This window comes from Thermobia domestica, chromosome 1, assembly GCF_964235325.1.
Source record: "Thermobia domestica chromosome 1, izTheDome1.hap1.1, whole genome shotgun sequence".
Lineage (NCBI taxonomy): Eukaryota > Metazoa > Arthropoda > Insecta > Zygentoma > Lepismatidae > Thermobia > Thermobia domestica.
This window is the reverse complement of record NC_137454.1, coordinates 23565879-23586384: the sequence shown is the minus strand read 5'-3', so window position 1 is coordinate 23586384 and position 20506 is coordinate 23565879. Positions and strand designations below refer to the sequence as shown.

Genomic DNA, 20506 nt, shown 5'->3' with positions numbered 1-20506 from the left:
TTGCTTGACATTTTTCGGATGCGGAAAATGTAACACTTTCTCAATTAAGCGAGGGTCTGGCTTCAGACCTTGATCTGTTATTTGATGTCCTAAATATGTCACTTCCTTTCTAAGAAATTCACATTTATCAGGCTGAAGTTTGAGGTTGTAGGTTCGAAACCTATCAAATACAAGTTTCAATCTTGACATATGTTCCTTTAAGTCTCTACTATAGATACAACAATCGTCTAAATACGAAAAACACTTTAATCCTTGCAATCCGGATAGAACAATATTCATCATTCTCTGAAATGTTGCGGGGGCACCGCATAATCCAAAGCTCATGCGATTATACTCGTAATGACCATATGGTGTACTGAAGGCGGTCTTACTACGGTCTTCAGGTTTAATTCTAATCTGTTGGTACGAACTGGCTAAATCCAAGGTCGTAAAGTATTTCGATTGCCCTAACTGATCCAGTATTTCTGTAATATTCGGTAAAGGAAAGCTATCTCCAATAGTAATCTGATTAAGCCTACGAAAATCTAAACATATACGAATCTTAGGTTTGCCTGATGCATCCATCTTTTTCGGCACTATTAATATCGGAAAATTCCAAGGACTCTTGCTTGGGGAAATTATACCTTCATCTAACATCTTGTCGATTTGATTTTGTACTTCTGCCTTATGTACCTCGGGAATACGGTACGGTTTCTGAGTCACGACTGTACCTCGTTTGTCGGGATGAATGGGGATGCTATGTTCAATCACATCAGTATAGGAGAGTTTGTCTCCCTCTAAATAAAATAAATCATGATATTCTTCACAATGCGACAGTATTAACGCTTTCTCTTCTGGATTCAAATGGTCTAATCGCAAGTTCTGCCTAAGTAATTCTAAACGCGATTTTAACCCTTTAGTTTGACTTGCATTGTCAGATTTGCTCAATGCATAAACACTATGAGATTTTGTCATATCAAGAAGTGGTTCAAAATCTAAAGAGATTGGAGGAATTTGTACGTCTACCTCATTTTCAGTCAAATTCAAAATGCTAGTAACACATTTGTTATCGGATGCTTTAACTATAGCGTCTGGCAGGAATACACCGTGTGCCAAAGTACGTTTGGACAAAAATCCTATCCCATTATTTTCAGTCTTAACTTCAATTAGCTTTTCGGTACGTGCTGGGATCTTTACTTTAGTTCCTACATCAATTTTCAATTCAGCTTGTCCGTCATACGAAATTACACAATGATGTTCAAGAAGAAAATCTCTGCCTATTATACCGGCTACATTAGGAGGTAATAAATCACTACGCATTACATGAAAAGTATGAGTCACTCTATTCTTGCCTATTTCTAATCTAAGATCTAATGTACCTAAAGTATGGGCATGAAAATTATTGAATCCATGCACTGGAGTGGAGTCACATCTATGTATCTTTCTCAACATTGACTCACGTAAATGGCTATACTTAATAAGCGATAGATCTGAGCCTGAATCTAATAACATTTCGTAATTCTTATTTAAATCCATCATTCGTACTTTAATTTTACCCTTTTCATCGATTATACTCTTAGTGGAACATTCGCATAATTGTGCGTAACGTCCAATTGTATCAGACTTAACAGAATTTCGATCAGGTTTCTGAGGTGGGGACACCTTCGTACAATTATCACTCGTTTGTTCAGTGGAACAAAGGAAAATCTTAACATTATCATTCTGATTTCTATTACTATCAAAACGTTTCTCTAATTTAACTCTGGAGGAGTTGTGTCTCGATAAACAACATAAAGACTTATTCTTGCTACAAGATTTTGGCTTGGTGCTGTGGTCAGCACGGCATTTCTCTTTCAATTCACAATCATGCGTGTCAACGACGGGATGACGACGCGGTGACACATTATTCGGTTTTGGTTGCGGAGAAAGTTTGCGCGGTGTACGGCGCTGGGGACACACATACACTGGGCGACGCGGAGAAGGGCTACGCGCTGGGCGATGTTGAGTGCGACGCGGAGAATGACTATGCGATCGGCGACGCTGAGTGCGACGCGGAGAATGAGTACACGCTGGGCGATGACACTGAGGATGGCGCGGAGAAGGATCTCGCGCTGGGCGACGCTGAATGCGACGCGGGGAACGGCTTCGCGTTTTGCGGCAACGAGAACTACGCGGAGAAGGACTGCGCGTTTGGCGGTGATGAGAACAACGCGGAGAACTCGTGTTCTTTCGGGTACAAACATGGATACGCTTCTTCGCACAAGTATGGGTACGCTTTTCACGACAATGATAGGAGTGTGTACAACGTAAAGCACAACAAGAATTGGAATCCTCAAATTTGTCACTATTTTCACTACAATGTTTATCATGCGGTTCTTCATGCGAGTCTACTGAATGATCACAATCTTCTAAACAATGAACCTTTTTCTTAAAATTTCTACTATCCTTACGGGAATGAGAAGAGTTATGAGAATCTCTAGATTTACTTTCAGAATGCTTTTTCTGGGAAAATTTCCTATTTCCTTTCTTCTCTGACTTATGGTTATGATTTGAAGAATTTGCCCTATCTTCATTCTTAGAATCTAATGGCTTTCGTCTCTGAGACAATATGTGCGATTCTTCAACTAGAGCGAAATCTACTAATTGAGCGAAACTATCATCTTCTGTACTTTTACCACGAATTACTGTTTGAATGCGGGGATCGCTAATTCCCTGGACAAAAGATGCTTTTGTCAAATGATCAATAAGTGAATGAGCACCAGCTCTTTCAGTTTCACTACATATTTTCGAAGCAGCAGCTTTCAGATCAGCTCGAATTGTATCTAACTTGCTAGCCCATGAGCTAATACCCTCATTTTTGCCTTGCCTGGCAGAAAACAATAAACAAGCATAATAATCAATAGATCTATGTGTAGCATAATTCTCTTCTAAAATTGTCTTAACTGCTTCCCAAGTATCTACGTTCAATCTAACTAAAATACGATTTCTAGGTTCTCCTAAAATTTTCGACTTAATAAACTTCAATAATACAGGCTTATCACGGGGGTTAACTAACCCTTGAGCAATTTCACAACTATCAATAAATTGCCTCAACTTAGAACGATCTCCTGTAAATGGTTCTGCAATAACCTGAATTGCCTGAGAAACTTTAACATATTCTGGCTGTACGTTACTTCCGTCAGCTTCTGCCATGATTAAAAATTCAAATTACGTTTCTACGTGGAAACAACAAATTAAATAAATGAATGAACCTCTTAGATTTGCGAAAACTCGAAGGTTTGAGCAATAATGATTTCTGAGAGGAATTTCTCACTTAACCTAACTAAATCTAAATTCACGATGAGTTTATTCACCTGTATGGGGCTTTAAAATGCCTAATTTCAACACTAAAATGCACTGCACTTATTTAAACACTAATGAACTGAAATCACTAATGTGCGTTTGGCGTCACGATACAGTGAGCAGGATGTTTTGCTGATTGATGGCCAGTCAAACAACAAAAGCGTCCTTTTCCCTTTTTCGCTTCCGCCAAGGAGGATGGAATGAAAGTTAAACAGATGGAAAAACTTTCAGCACACAATAAATATCACACATGCAAAATGCACATGCACAAAACACAGTTCACTTAAATAACTTAAACTGGTATCAAAGTTTACGATGTCACGATTATTCCTGATATCCAAAGGCTGTGCAAAAAGTTCACGATATCCTAGGTTGTTCAAGATATCCTAGGTTGTTCAAGATATCCCACAAAGCTGACACCAAATTATGTGGCGGGCCGGCGGTATGCGTTTGCGTAGACCGGCACCCACACAAGAGAGTTTTGTAATTTACCAAAATACTTCTAATTAGTCAACCAAAGTTTCTGCAAAACACCAACTATAACTCGAGCGGCAAAGTTATACTGGAAACAGGAACTCAGCTAACAAAACAGTCTGAAGAATCTTAGTATTACACGGTAGCGTTGGCCGTGGCCAAGACTTATCTTCTAATGGAAACAATGGAATCGTTATCCTGATTAAGGTTTGATAACCAACAATCCTTTGGGATATCTCTTGAAACAAAACTCGACAAATATGTTCCTTGCAGTAAGCCTGCAGTTTATTGGCTCTAAGCAAATTACAAGAACCAGAGCCGGGGCGATAGTGTAAGTACTGTGTCTATATATAAAAGAGTTTAACTTACGTGGCGACGTTCCAATAGGTAGTAAAAATAACTCACTAAATGTCACTGAATAAAACAAACTTGACTGTAGCACTTTTCACAAATAAAACAAAACTGCACTAGACTGGGAGGGCACGAATCAGTCCTAGTGGGTAGGTAGGTAAGAGGTATACTATTTGATCTACCGGTCTGCGAACAGACATCAAATAGGGTAGGCTACCAGAGGTTAGGAACAGGTTACCGTTTGATCTACCGGTCTGCGAACAGACATCAAACAGGGTAGGTGTAAAGGTTACCGTTTGATCTACCGGTCTGCTAAGCAGACATCAAACAAAGTTGGTTACCAGAAGGAATTAAGGTTACCGCTTGATCTACCGGTCTGCGAACAGACATCAAACAAGGAAGGTGTAAGGGTTTACCGTTTGATCTACCGGTCTGCGAACAGACATCAAACAGGGAGTAACTATTTGATTACCCGTGCGTTTTAGGCCAGCTAAGCAATAAACTTAGAGTCTGTCAAAACACACATCAAATAGGGGTGCGACAGAACTTTAGCCGTCAACTTCCTAAGCTTGCCAGCAGTTTCTGGAGCGAGTCCGGGCTGAAGCGAAACTTGCGGAAGTAGATTGCCAAGTTCGGAAGGAGGTAACTTTAGCCGTCAGTTTCCTAAGCAGACCAGCAATTATGGGAGAACCCTGGCTGAACCGTCTTGCTTTCAGAAACAGATTGCCAAGTTACCGTGAGGATTAGGTAGGGTAGTACTTTGACCGTCAGTTTCTTAAGCCGACCAGCAATTATGGGAGAACCCTGGCTGAGCCATCGAGCTTTCAGAAACAGATTGCCAAGTACTGGGTAAACCAAGGTAGTGAGGTAGGTAACCAATAGAGTGAGTAGGCAGGCCTCCGTAGAGGCAGAGAGGTTGGAAGGCAGAAGGATGGACAACTAGAGACTTCTTCGTGATAAGTTCCTGAACTGAGACGTACCTAACGAATTGCGTACTCCTCGTAGTCTGCACGTCTCTGAAGGGTTCAGGAGAGGGACGTTGTCCGACGAGAGAGCCCAAAACATGCGTTTTTAAGGGCCTCGGTCGAGGGTGCAACCGGCACCAATTTACGGTCTGTGTGCAAAATAGTAACGTGGGCAAACGTTGCACTAGGACCGTAAGGTCAGAGGTTGAGCATGCGTGGAGATCTAAAAAGTACCTAGGGCGGAGCCCGAGGGGGACCAGTATCCTGAAAAGAAAGATTATTGGCTTTGCACACGACTCCGAGTGCATAAGAGCTTGGAAGGGTTCCACTCTGAGGGGTGGAGCGACTAGCTATTGGAACGAGCCATGCCATTAACATCTAGATTGGCTAGAACAAGGTGCCTTGGGCGGAGCCAGGCAAAAGATAAGATTTTGTGTGTGCGCATGCGTGTGCGTGTGATGTGTAGTCCTTGAGTTTAGGTGTGTGAGCCCCTTTCTCTGGAAGAATGATATTACATCGAGATATTACAGAGAATGGTACAAATAGTATCTTAAACTATAAACATATACTAAACATAAAAGATTTCAAGTAATAAACTTGAAAGGTTTTATACATAATGAACTCAAGACCCTTCAACAGTTTATCTTACTTGTTTTCGACCAAAGACACACATATATATTTAATGTTCTGAAGAACGAAAAAGAATCTTCTTTCAGAAGCAAAAATGACATTTTAAAGATACACAAACTATATGGGTTTTCTTAACAGTATTCTACCACTAATAATAATAATCTAACTTGTTAAAAGACTACATCAATATAGAAAAAAAAACTAAGCTTCTGTATCGAACCAGAAGGGGAGAATGTTTATCTTAACTGCTGTTGACCTACAGGTCAGAAAGGGGGAACTCGGTGAAGGCAGACAGGATGTCTGGTTTCCAGCTAGGAAAAAAAAGAACACTCAACACGAATTTGTATTTTAAAAGAAGTAAATGAAATACGAATTCTGTTGCAGTTTTAAAAATGTAAAAAAAAGAAATAATTATTCGCAAAAATAGTTTGCGAATTTGCGGCCCCACTACAGGAAGTTAGAATATTTCTATCACTTCCGGTTTTAGTAAAAGGATAAGAATGGATGATAACACGTATTCTTAGGACGCTTAATCGATTGCAGGAAACCGTTTCTCGCTATCTATTGCCGTTTTTGCTCTATAGTAATCAACGTTAAAACCGGAAATGGTGGATTTCAACCACTTGATTTGAATTGATCACCTTCATTAATGAACTTGGTTTCTACCGTTTGATCCTCTACGTCAGTGGTCGCCAAACTTATGAAGTTTCTGAGCTACCGTACCGTTTTAATCCTACTGTGAGCTACAAACTTTTTAAAAAAGATCCTCCATTTGTTTATTGCCTATAAACTTACCTTTCTAGAAAACATGAAATCAAACTATCGAAGTTAGCAAATGTCTAATATACACACGAAAAACATAGCAAATGTCTAATATACACACGAAAAACATAGAAAATGTATAATATATACACGAAAAACATAGCAAATGTCTAATATACACACGAAAAACATAACAAATGTCTAATATACACACAAAAACATAGCAAATGTCTAATATACACACGAAAAACATAGCAAATATCTAATTTACACATGAAAAACATAGAAAATGTCGAATATACACACGAGAAACATAGCAAATGTCTAATATACACACAAAAAACATAGCAAATGTCTAATATACACACGAAAAACATAGCAAATGTCTAATATACACACGAAAAACATAGCAAATGTCTAATATACACACGAAAAACATAGAAAATGTCTAATATGCACACGAAAAACATAGCAAATATCTAATTTACACATGAAAAACATAGCAAATGTCTAATATACACAAGAAAAACATAGAAAATGTCTAATATACACACGAAAAACCTAGCAAATATCTAATTTACACATGAAAAACATAGCAAATGTCTAATATACACACGAAAAACATAGCAAATATCTAATTTACATATGAAAAACATAGCAAATGTCTAATATACACACGAAAAACATAGAAAATGTCTAATATACACACGAAAAACATAGCAAATGTCTAATACACACACACGAAAAACATAGAAAATGTCTAATATACACACGAAAAACATAACGTGCACAACCCCACGCGTATACAATCAACTGTGAGATGAGGCAGACAATGGTCGTTACCCGGGAGAAACAAGCAGTTGTTGTCGTTAGAGTCAGCTCAGTGGAGGAATCAAGGTTAGCCAACCGGAGCGTTAACCGGAGGTTAGTCTACCGAAAATGTCCCCGCGAGCTACCAGTAGTTTGTGGTCGATGGTTTGGCGATCACTGCTCTACATCCTGGTCAAAATTGATGGTGATCCATCAATCAGTTCTTGAGATTTGTTTCTCGAACACACACAAACAAACAAACAAAGAGGGTAAATGTGTGAAGGAGTTACGGTAGAACAAACACCTTAAAATGTAATATAGCACCGTTAGGAAGTGAGGCTTTCTGTATTGCAAAGTCAATTGATTTAGAAGATTTGTCTTGGAGTTTTGATTAGAAATGAAATCTTTAAGTTCTACGTCCCACGATTATGTCGGCTAGGCTAAAAGAGAGAAATGAATAAAATGGTGGAATGAAGAAAGTGGTAGGAAATGAAAGAACCTCGGGAAAACCCACACACCCAATGTTTGTCTATCACAAAGCTTACTTGGATTTTTCATTAAAGTTTATAGTTATCCATTCAGCAACGAGGCTATATGAGACGTAGATCTACAGCTTACCATGGGGTCCGAACTAGTGCTGTCGAATTTTTGTGACATTTGCGGTTTTCGGGTTTTAAGAAAACCTGTTTCTTGAAAACCGAAACCGCAAATACGGTTTTCAAAACCGACATTTCGGTTTTATGAAATTTCATTTTTTCAAAAACGGGTTTTCGTTTTTTTCAAAAACCGATTTCGACAGCACAAGTCCGAACCGTATGAGGTTAGTTTAGGAGGAAAGAGTAATGGGCAGAATGGACGGAAGGGGGGTTCTCGACTCCTCCGTACCCTATGTGGAAACGCCACTGCATGAAGTGACGATTCGTCCAGTTTATATAATGTATTTTTTTTATCAATACTTGCTGAACACACTATAAAATACCATACAAAGTGTGCGCAAACCATTTTACCATTTCACATTCTTTATAATACTAGATACATAATATGTATATAATAATTTTGTATTTTTTTTACTTCCTAATTTTTCTTAGTATAAAATATTGTTTTAGAATTTTGCATCATGTTTAAGTGGTAGATAAGACTTCTTATTATAGCCTTAACCACGACATGTAAAACAAGTTGAAATTAATAAATGCTGTAGCTAAAAATATCAGTCTTGTCGTAAATGTGAATTTGGTAACATGTAATGGAGGTTGCAACACTTAACGCATGCTTAAAGCAGTCAGTTATTTAGTAAAGCATGTCGTCTGAGCTACTGTTTCCTCTCCTCTTTCTCCAGCATTATTAAAAGAAGATGAGGGAGGAAGGCTATGGTAGCCGTAGTAAAGCTATTCACAGCTACTGTATTATTATCTTAGCTTGGTCAGTCGTGCATTATTAAGTTTATTTCACCCGCAGGAGATAACAAAGTGGATAATTCCATGAGAAAAACTCGATCGAAGTACATACAATATAGAAATGATTCTTTTCTTCTATATAATGAAATTTGGTGTCGAACCAAAAAAATGAACTGGAGCTCCCATTTGGTTACATGATTAACTCCTTCGAAGTGAGAGGCCTAGTTTCAATTTCTGTCCGTAGCGCATGGAGTTCGGGCCCAATGTGAAGCTCTAGGCCGACATCTCATGTAGTCAAGGTGTGATTATGTTATTTTATTTAACAGTCACCAGACGTAGCTCAGAGGCCATTTTATACTGGATATCTAACCTCAATAACAGTGGAAAGGATTTGGGAACGTATCAGCCAGGGCCTGTTTAGTGGATACCATCCTGGTATTTGCCTGGTAGGATTGAGGAAAACCCTTGAAAACTCCAACCATGATGATCGGCAGCGGGAATCAAACTCACGACCTCCCGAATACGGAGCTATTACTCTACCACGTGAGCTACTTCGCTCGGTAAAAAAAATGAGAGACATTAAATATGAAATCGACCAAGAATGAACTGGTCAGAAAATAGAATGCATATTTTACAAGGTTATCAAAATAGCTTCCAGCAATGTTTTGTATGGGCTAGTTATTTTACTCCTGATTTATTGGTTATATAGTGTGAAACAACAGAATAATCACGATGTATCCTGTTAGTTCACACAATATAGAACTGAACTTTGTTGTATTGAATGATCAGTGGTTAACGTTCCTTTCCAGTACCGAGACTATGTGAGACAGGACCTCCTTAAAATGAAAACCAATGAGTTTGTAGCGGAGGCTAGTATTTATTAGGGTTGAAACCAGGACCACGAATATAGAAAGCACGGGAGGTAGACTGATGAAGAGTGCGCTCATTCACAAGTTCCGTCTCCTTTAGTCAAAAGGGCATAACATTAAACTATTTTTTTAATAAAAAAATCCGTTTGCAACTCTTTAACGGTAACAAATTTGAAAACCCTACTGGCCATGCAACCTGTCACATATAATTGATATTTGGGTCACCTAACATTTCAGGCGTAACGCTACATTTGCCTATATTATTTTAATTTGACTTGACTTTTTACCTATTTTTGCAATTAGGTTAAATAGACATTCTAAAGTGTTCTCTGCATAAAACCATCACTAAACTATATGAATAAAACCTTGTTCTATGTGATGGGCACGGTGGCGCAGTGGTTGAGCGCTTACCTATGGTTCTTGGGGTCCCTGATTCGATCCCCGGCCAAGTAAGCTTGTGGTGGAGAACATCGTGTCCGTGGGTTTTCTCCGGGTTTCCCATTTCCCACACTTTCTCATTCCACAAATTCTTCCATCATCATTCACTTGCCTTAATCATCGTCTCTCTCTTAGCCAAAAAAGGCATAATCGTGGGATCTTAAACTGAAATATTAAACTGAAAACCTCATCATATCTCCAACGTAAAGATATCTTTTCCCATCCATGAATATATGCATCCAGAACAGAAATTCGATGATTTGGTTTTTATTTTACTATTAATGTAGCTAATACATCAATGCATTTTTACTATGTATAACGGGTTGCATACAGTTCGGACATCTAAGCTGTAAAATTAGTTTTCTAAATGTTTCCTAATATGTCTTCTAAATGTTTTCCAATATTTCTTAGAAACAAGTAAGCATCCTCATTTCAAAAACTTGGCAACTCCATTTGTTTTCTTCTAGATCTAGTACTTAAGCTCCATTCGATGCATGCGAACCCGTTTTCGATTTCAAATGTGATGTATAGAATAATTATTTCTCGTTCCCTCTTGCCGTACACAATACATCTTCCAGTAGTCTAGTTTTCTTGCTAGTTTCTCGTACCTCCAATTGATTTTATTTGATTTTCATTTTAACATTCCTTTCAGCAGCGAGGATATATGAGACGTGAACCAATATCTTTCCGTGGGATCCGAACCATATGAGCTCCTGCTGGAAATCGAACCCGGGCATCTTTGGCGTGGGAAATCCGGAATTGATTCCCGGCGGGAGCTCATGTAGTTCGGATTCCACGTTAAGCAGTAGGTCCACATCTCATATAGCCTCGCTGCTGAAAGGGACGTTAAACTCAAAAATCAACTCAACGCAAACCTGGGTCTCCTACGCCAACCTCCATGTTTGAACATCCCTGCTTTAATGTTATATTGTAAGAAGGAGCAGGATACTATTATTATTTTAATATTGTGCTTCGTGTATATTATTTTAATTCCTTTTCATATCGTTGTATTTGTAAGCACAAGATTTTTAGAGCAAGCGTTGAGACTTTCTTAGAATGGACCTACAAATGTGAAGTTCTAAATTCAACCACTTGTTTGTGCATTTTTACACAAAATACTATCTAAAAAATTGTGTTTTCGAAGACCCAGAGCTTTTTAGGATCAACTTGCGAATCTATATTACAATATGTAGGGGAGTTCGCGGTGACTCAGTGGTAATATGCTTACTTCTGGTGGGTGAGGTTCCTGGTTCTATCCCCAGCCAATTAAGTTTGTGCGGATAACATCGTGTCCGAGGGTTTTCTCGGGGCATTCCCGTTTCCTCCCACTTGTTCATTCCACCAATATTCCCGTGATCATTTACTTGCCTTAATCATCATCGTCTCCGTTAGCCTAAAAGACATCGTGGGGCGTTAAAATGAAAGATTTTATTTTATATCATTTTTTTCAATTCTAATATTGAATCCCCATAGTTCATGAGTCTACTGTAATTCTACAGCGTAAAACGAAACACAGTTGACAAAGAAAGAAAAAAACGTGAAGAATCAACTAGTAACAAAAATTTAAAAAGCCATGTAAGTAATGCAAAAACAAAATACAAACCGAAAACTGTAAAAGCGACAGAAAGTGTAAACATTTGAATAAACAAAAGGCGTTCTTTGTTTGCGGTGATGATACGTGTACTCATGCGAATTGGTCTTCCGTGGCTGATGAACCATGGAGCTGCAACCAGTCAGCGTGACTTACTCGAATCCAGCTGTTTTACTTTTTTCTATTTCTTGTAGTCTACTAGTGTACGCTAGTATTCCTCACCAAGTCAAATTGAGCAGAACGAAATATTTTTCTCTTCTGGCTCGTTTACAGTTTACTTTAAAAGAGTTACTTTTTATAAATATATAATTTGCTTTCATCGATTAGTTTTTATAGTTTTCTCTCTACTAGAAAAACGGGGAACATACCGTAAATGTTTTCAGTTATAACTAATTACTGTCTATGTACATAGAACGGCATCATCATAAGTATCCTGCCATTATTGGAAGATCATTGGTCGTAAATTTGAGAGTTTTCTTGGACCACAGTCCCTCCACTAACCTCTTCGTTTTCACATAAGTACAGGGTGTTCTGGATAAATTTGACCCTTTTACGAGATAGGAAAAAACAGGGAATATCGTCCGCAAAACAAATTGTATTGAACTTATGAAAATCGTACAGTAGGAGGAGAACAAGAGAAAGCAAAATCACTAAAAATAAATAAATAAATAAATAAAAACCTTTGCGGCCACAACTGTCTCAAAACGGTTTCTGAATCTGGAGCATGCAGCCTTCACGGTATCCCTAAGGAGAGCTGCAAATGACACCTGAATCCTGTCGATGAGCTAGATCTTTGTGTTGTAAGCAGTGTGGCTGGTGTGTTGCTTGACTACGCCCCACATACCTAGGTATAATAATTCATAGAATTGCAATCAGGGGAGTTAGAGGCCCAGATGTCGGAACTGGTGAAGTTGTACAAATTGTCTTGTACCTTTTCAGTCAAGAGTTGGCCTTTACGCCTCTTGTAGATGTGATAACGAAGTTCCTTGTTCAAAGAATGCTTCGTGGTTAACGGGGCGGCACCTATTTCCCACACTATAGGTATTGCACCAAACTTTACAACTCAATTAGATTGTTTTTAGTGCAAAATTTATGTTACAGTGAACAGTTTAGAAGGTGATTTTCCATGGGAGATTTACGCTAAATATAGAGCTTATAGAAAGTATCTTTTTAAATAACTGTATGGCTTCTTCTTCTTTTTTTCAATGAATTACAGCATTTATATTTCGATTTCAGATAATTTAATTTAAAGGGTTCTGGAATGATATTTGAAAATCAAGAGAAAATAGGTACTAATAAATTTCCCTCAAATTAAAATATTCCCTTTTGCGAAATTTAGGCAGAAGAATAATTCCTGCTCTGCCGAAAGATAAGATTAGATAAAAATTGCTTTACAAAGTGCTAGAAGGTCATTAGGCAGAACAGGAAGGAACCTATTTTTCTTCTTAAAAGTACCGTTTTATTTCTGCTTTCCCCCAACACTTTTGCATCCATTATTCCAATCATTATTCTAATTTTCTTGCATATACAGTTCCTGTTATTTGTTAAATTAAGTTGTTCTTGGCGGTCATCTCACTCTCCAGCACCGAGGCTATATGCCACGGAATCATCGGAACCAATACTCTGGTTTGTATACAAGGTAAATACCTCCACTGGGAATCGAACTATGGGATTCATTCCTCCTCTCTTATTTCGTTCCACTATATCTTCTATCACGTCATTCATGATACGATTCCTTCGCAGCTAATGTTCCAACATGTTTTTCTTCCTCTTTTCATCACATCTAAGAATTATTCTTTTCGTCCCTACTGTTCATTACACTTCTTCGTTCGTTTCTATTAGATCCAGCTAATTTATTCTATTCTTCTTCACACTCACATTTTAAAAGGCTCCAGTCTTCTTTCGTCATTTTCGCATAATATTCCTGTTTCTGTTTCATAGACTACAATATAACACAAAACACTAATATATATTTTAAAAAAAAAGCATTTTTGCTCTTTATTCAAAGACCTACTTTTTTCTTTCCTCCCTTGGTGGGGCCGCGGTGGCTCAGTGGTAGAGCGTTCACCTCTGAGCGTCCCTGGTTCGATCCCAGCCCCCGCCAAGTGAACTTTGTGGTGGACAAACACCGTGTGCTTGGGTTTCCTCGGGGTTCTCCCGTTTCCCCCCACTTTCTTCATTCCGCCATTTCATTCATTACTCATCATCACCGTCTCCTTTAGCCTAACCGGCATAACCGTGGGATGTAAAACTCAAAGATTTCATTTTTTCCCTATCCTTGGCTTTTAGTTTAAGTTCTCTATTTTGCATTCCTAATCGGAGTGAGAACTTAACACGTTCCATTACAAACTTCATTCTGAATTTACTAATCCCGGTCTGTTGTGAAAGTTAAAGATATCACCATTCAATTTGATATCTAATATTTTCTTTCAAAATGTTATGTGCAATACGCAGGGACGTACTCACAGGGTGTTCACCGCGTCCGACTCCCCCCCCCCCTCAAATAAAACTTCCTAACTCAACATATATTTGTACACTTTTTCAATAAAACTATATTTTTTTTAACAGGGAAATGATTGATGTAGCGTAAAAATTTGATCTTACACTGCATCTGTACTCTTTCTTTTATAAAAACAATTTACAGAGAAAAAGAAAACGTGTGTGCCGTACGTAAAAGCGTAGGTTACATGTGTAAATCCTGTAGTTTTTTTTGACTTAACGTACAGCAAACGTATTACTGAAAAAGTATATTTTATACCTACTTTCCGTATAAGAGTTCCGAATAAATGCACTTTCTGTATGGCCGAAAGAACTGTATATAAGTGGTCAGAATCACATACAGATGGACGTATGTAACATATAGCTAACGTATGTAACATGCATATATGTGTCATATACAGAAGACTTAGATATCAGACATCCTGCAACGGCATGATGTAACATCAAAGGGCAGTGCATATGTAGCATATGGATAGCGCATGACCCCTACTGATTTCTGTAGTAAACATGAGAATTCCGTATATTTGTACAACATACCGCTCTCCGGATAACGGATTTTTCTCAGGGTAGTTCCATAACTTTTTCTGAAAATATAGATGGAAGTATTTTACAATTACTTGTCGTTTTTCGGGTGCAGAATAATACCCATTCACTACTACATAGACGTTAGTGGCTTGTTGTATTGGAGCCCCCCTCCCAACAAAAATTTCTGGATGCGCGCTTGACAGCATAGGCGGCGCCAAAATTTTGGTAATGTGGGTGCAGGCTAGGATGGGACAATACATCCTAACATTGTTGCCAGAACGCTCTGTTCTATTGAGCCTTAAGATCTCAAAAATAATCCCTAAGTTTTACTCAAAAAATAAATAAATAAATAAATAAATAAATCACAGTATGATAGCGAGTAACTTATGAGAGACTTAAGAACTCACTCAAATATATTGAAACATAGAAGACAAGAAATATACAAAAGAGAAAGGATTATTGTAGAAAATCTGAAAATCAATGTTAAGAGTCTTCATCCCGGCGAAATTAAAATACCGCTAATTTTACATTAATTATGTGATATCTTCAAATAGATAAAATATAATCGAAATATGGAACAAGAGTGCTCTAGACAATATCATTTTACATGAGAAACCGCTATCACGACTCATTTTCTGCTTTCGATTTCGAGCCATTTTGAAAATCGGCATTTATTTTCGCGTTTCTAAACAGCTGAAAACATAAAGCCACTCAGGTGACTTGTGATAACGGTACCTCACGCAAAATAATATTGTCTAGGGCGCTCTTGTTCCACATTTCAATTATATCTTATCTATTTGAAGATATCACATAATTACTGTAAAATTAGCGGTATTTTAATTTCGCCGGGATGAAGACTCTTAATGTGGGTGCAGCTGCAACCCATTGTACCCGCTGTGGCGCCGCCCATGCTTGACAGTAAGAAATTCGTTAACATTCTAAGGTACACTAATTAACAACTTCTTCCTTACATACACATAGAACAGAACCTGCCTGTAAAACAGGCCGGAACTTTAGCTTAGCTGCGTAGTATGTTATCATCCAGATACATAAAAACTTATAGAAATGCTAGTATTTGTTATATGATTGTCACTTCTATAAATTGAAATGTGTGTATACTTTTATATATTTTTTAAATTTTTGTGTATGTAATAAATGTAATGCAATTGTTTTTCTATATGTTGTGGGTTTGCCTTTCATAGGGTTGACGGCGAAGAAGTCCGCCTAATGCTATGGGATACGGCTGGCCAAGAGGAGTTCGATGCCATCACCAAAGCTTACTACCGAGGAGCTCAAGCCTGTGTCCTCGCGTTCTCCACGACGGACAGAGATTCCTTTGAAGCAGCCAGGTCATGGAAAAAGAAGGTCAGCTCACAGTTCTTTCTTTTTATAAAATTTCAATATGATCATGTTTTCGGCAATTCTGCTCCTTGCATGCCGATGTCTGCGAGGATGAAATTACATGAGTAATTGTTTTGCATATTTCTTATGCTTCACACATTTTCTAAAAAAAAAAAAAAATCAGTGAATATCTTGAATATCATAAACAATATAAAAAAAAATACATACTGAAGCAACTAGCGTCTACAAAATGCTAGATGTATACAGGTATTTTCTTATAGGTCACAAATCTATGTATGCAGTTTATAACATCACAATTATCAGTCCCTTCAAATATATATTTGTTTTATGCAATGACTTGAAAATAAGTATTAAATAGTTTAGTAATAGGGGCCGCGGTGGCTCATTGGTAGATACACTAACGCTGGTGTATGGCTTTGATTCCAGCTCGTGCCAAGTCGTTGGTGGGCAAACAGTGTGTGGGTATTTTTTCCGGGTTCCCCGTTTTGTCCCACTTTCTTCATTCCATTACTTCTTTCATTATCATCATCATCACCGTCTTCCTTAGCCGCGGAACATAATCGTAATATATAGCAGCACTGGGTAAATGTAATGGCCTACTTTTCAAAATTGACATATTAAATTACTTGTTGTTTCTCGGTCGACAAAATTAAATATGAGTATTGGGGAACGTAGAGAAGATCCGTTGCTGAAATAGATTATTTATGCGCGACTATTTAGAAGTAATGACAAAATGGCTTACTTAAACACTAGCAATAACTAGTGGTATGTTCAAGAAGGTGATATAAATCAAAAGCTATTCGCGCGCACGTGGACGCGCTCCTTCCACCAGCCTCATATAGTGCACCACTTTCACAGGATGTTTTTTAAATGTCACGTGAGTCTGATACCCATTCCGGAACATTCAGGGGATGTGTCTGTCACAGTAGAAACTTTAAAGATAATGGAAATATCCACATGATTTCCCTTGGATTTCAATAAAATGTGCCTGTCACAGTAGAAACATTAAGGATAATGGAAATATCCACAGAATTTCCCTTGGATTTCAGTAAAATGTGCCTGTCACAGTAGAAACTTTAAGGATAATGGAAATATCCACAGAATTTCCCTTGGATTTCAGTAAAATGTGCCTGTCACAGTAGAAACTTTAAGGATAATGAAAATATCCACAGGATTTCCCTTGGATTTCAGTAAAATGTGCCTGTCACAGTAGAAACTTTAAGGATAATGGAATATCCACAGGATTTTCCTTGGATTTCAATAGAATGTGCCTGTCACAGTAGAAACTTTAAGGATAATGGAATATCCACAGGATTTTCCTTGGATTTCAATAGAATGTGCCTGTCACAGTAGAAACTTTAAGGATAATGGAAATATCCACAGGATTTTCCTTGGATTTCAATAGAATGTGCCTGTCACAGTAGAAACTTTAAGGATAATGAAAATATCCACAGGATTTTCCTTGGATTTCAATAGAATGTGCATGTCACAGTAGAAACTTTAAGGATAATGGAAATATCCACAGGATTTTCCTTGGATTTCAATAGAATGTGCCTGTCACAGTAGAAACTTTAAAGATAATGGAAATATCCACAGGATTTTTTTTGGGGGGGAGGATTTCAATGGAATGTGTCTGTAACGATACAATATTCGAAATTATCTCGTAAAGAGATCAGGAGAGTCCTATAAGAATATCGCAAGAAGTCCAGTTTCTGGGCATTCCATAAACTGAGACTCGATTTTCACAAGATGTTCATTTGAAAGAAATGGAACTCTCCTGGACAATCCGGGACGAATATCTCTTGAACGTCCGAGAGAGGTCTCTCTGCTATACAATGTCCCCTAAACGATAGGTATTGGAACTCTTATCTCGAAAAGTTGTCTTGAAAGTGATGCCTCGTCTCGTATCTGTTTCTATTAAAAGAGCTGTCTCATCTCGTGCACAATCGTAATATTTAGTATTGGTTCAATATCGGTTTATTCTCAGGATTTCTAGTTATCCGGCAAATATGATTATTCGTAAGTTGCAACACTAGTTTTTATATTTACTTTTACGTTATATCGTTTATTTGTATTGTTCAAAATATTTAAGTTGCTTTTCTTTTTTTAAAAAAAAAAAAATTAAAGTGTAAGCTAAAGACTTGTCACCTAAGTAGATAAAATTTCGTAAAATTGTGGAATTATTTTCAGTATAAACTTAATCAAACATAACATGGAACTCAATGGGCAACATAGCATTAAACAACAGAATACATAATTAAATCAAGTATGCACTGTACTACAATTCTTAGGAAAGAGTGTGAAATAAGGGGCGCTTTATCCAAACTTGCTATTTCTATGTAAAATTTCAATAGCGATACTATTAAACAGCGCATAAATAAAATACAGGGTGCAGCACGTAAAACCGGCCCGTCGTAATATTCTGGTATATTGTGTTTTTGGCAACACTTAAATAATCTACCTTCCTACCAAGAGATGGCGTGTCGAGGTCGGGTCGACTTACGTGACTTGCAGCAGTCACGTGCAGCCGCAGCCAGTGAAACTTGTCGAAACCAGTTGAGAAAAAGGCCTCGTTGTGTTAAGCCGGGTGAGTGTCAGTGTGTGATAATGCCGTATTCGATACCCGAGCGTGTTGCCATTGTTGAAGGGTTCATTCTCGCTGGATTTTTTGTGAAAACAAAGAATTTGTTTCGGGAGAAATTTCCAGGACGTTCTGTGCCAGCAAAAAGCACCATTCAGGAATTGATTGAAAACTGGCGGCGTACAGGATCGGTTCAAAATGCTCCCAGGAACAGACGACCATCTGTCTGCACACCTGGATTAAAGATGCAGGTGGAGGAGATAATGACAAGAAGTCCTCGAAAGTCAACCAGGAGATTGAGTCAACAGGTTCATGCGAGTGAGAGAAGTTGCAGACGTGTTTTAAGGGGACTGAAGTTAAAACCGTACCAGATAAGTGTTGTGCAAGAACTGAAGGAGCCTGACCTGCAGAAGAGGGTGCATTTCTGTTCATGGCTGTTGAGCAATGTTGCCAGTGGTTACTTGGATCCACTAATGCTCATCATGAGTGACGAGGCGTGGTTCCACCTGTCTGGGTACGTAAATTCCCAAAACAACCGGTATTGGTCGACAGAAAATCCACACGCAATCCACCAGGTACCCTTGCATGATGAGAAGATTGGTGTTTGGTGTGCCATTTCCGTCACACGCGTTATTGGGCCCATATTCTTTGAGACGACAGTGAACAGTGACGTGTATATGGGAATCCTGGAGGAGTTTTAAACACACTTGACCGAAGAGGAGCGTCAGTTATGTTACTTTCAGCAGGACGGTGCAACATGCCACACATCAGCTGCATCATTGTCCCTTGTGCTTGAGATGTTTACACCAGAGAGGACAATCAGCAAAGGTTTGTGGCCTCCTCGGTCACCAGACTGGTCCACGTGTGACTTTTACTTATGGGGACTGTTAAAGGGAAGATTATACGAAACAAATCCACACACTATTGAAGAACTCAAGACCAGGATCCAGGATGTCACCAATAGCATTACAACACAAGAACTGACAAGGGTATATATGAATCTCCTCAATCGTGCTCACATGTGTGTTGAAGTGGGCGGAGGACACTTTCAGCACCTGCTGTGAAGGAGAGTAGTCATATTCAATACATTACATTTCATTTATGTGTTGTAGTTAATCATATTCAATACATTACATTTCATTTTATGTGTTCACTTTACGGGCCGGTTTTACGTGCCGCACCCTGTATAACGTCTAACATAAAATATGAACTATAATTTAATAACTCATTTCATTTATTGGATTAAAAGCTAAATACCATATGTTCTCTATGCACCGATGTGCATACAATAAAATAGCTGTGTATGGTACTTCACTTTTTAAATAGAATTAAGAGCAAACATCGCGCGTATTCCATACAACATTCCTTCTGTTCTCATGAAAACAGATTGAATTCGAATTCAGTTCTATGCACCTCGTCACGCGCTGTATACCTTCTTCTTAAAAGCTTGTTTGTATTTTGGCAGCACTTTACTCATTCTTCCAAGTTATTGGGACTCAGGCCCGTATCCAGGGGGTCTAGAGGGCCCTAAATTTTTGGGCCCCCCTAAAGTTTTCACGATAGGCTTGCAAATGAACTATAATATGGTTGAATCATTCCCCTAACTTCAGCCGGTCCCCCCTACATTTTTTGTCTGGCTACCGGCCTGTGGAACTACCAACTCCGCCACTAGAGATAAAAGACTCAAGTGCCGCTATGTAGAGGAATTCGTAACTATTACGAGAGTAGACTCATGGTTATCAAGTGGCTGCAACCACTTGTTTACAATGCGAGCAGATAGTTATGATGTAGATATAAACAAAAGCTCCCTGTCGTATGCCCATTATTAATCGGTGCTGTTTTATCACTCATGCAACCATACATGTAAACCTCCGTCTTTCTTTCCGTTTTTCACATAGAAATTCTTGAAAAAAATGTGTTAGCAACAGGAGCAA

The 20506-nt window shown here is 38.3% G+C and overlaps 1 protein-coding gene across 4 annotated transcripts in view; it reads left to right on the top strand.

The window, feature by feature from the left end:
- Window positions 1–20506, top strand: part of Rab23 (RAS oncogene family member Rab23) — a 364665-nt gene that overhangs the window by 282366 nt on the left and 61793 nt on the right. For all 4 annotated transcript variants that reach the window (XM_081755290.1, XM_081755310.1, XM_081755300.1 and 1 more), the window contains one exon: window positions 15832–15994. In XM_081755290.1, the coding sequence (XP_081611416.1) occupies window positions 15832–15994 (163 nt within the window). The remainder of the gene's footprint in view (window positions 1–15831; window positions 15995–20506) is intronic.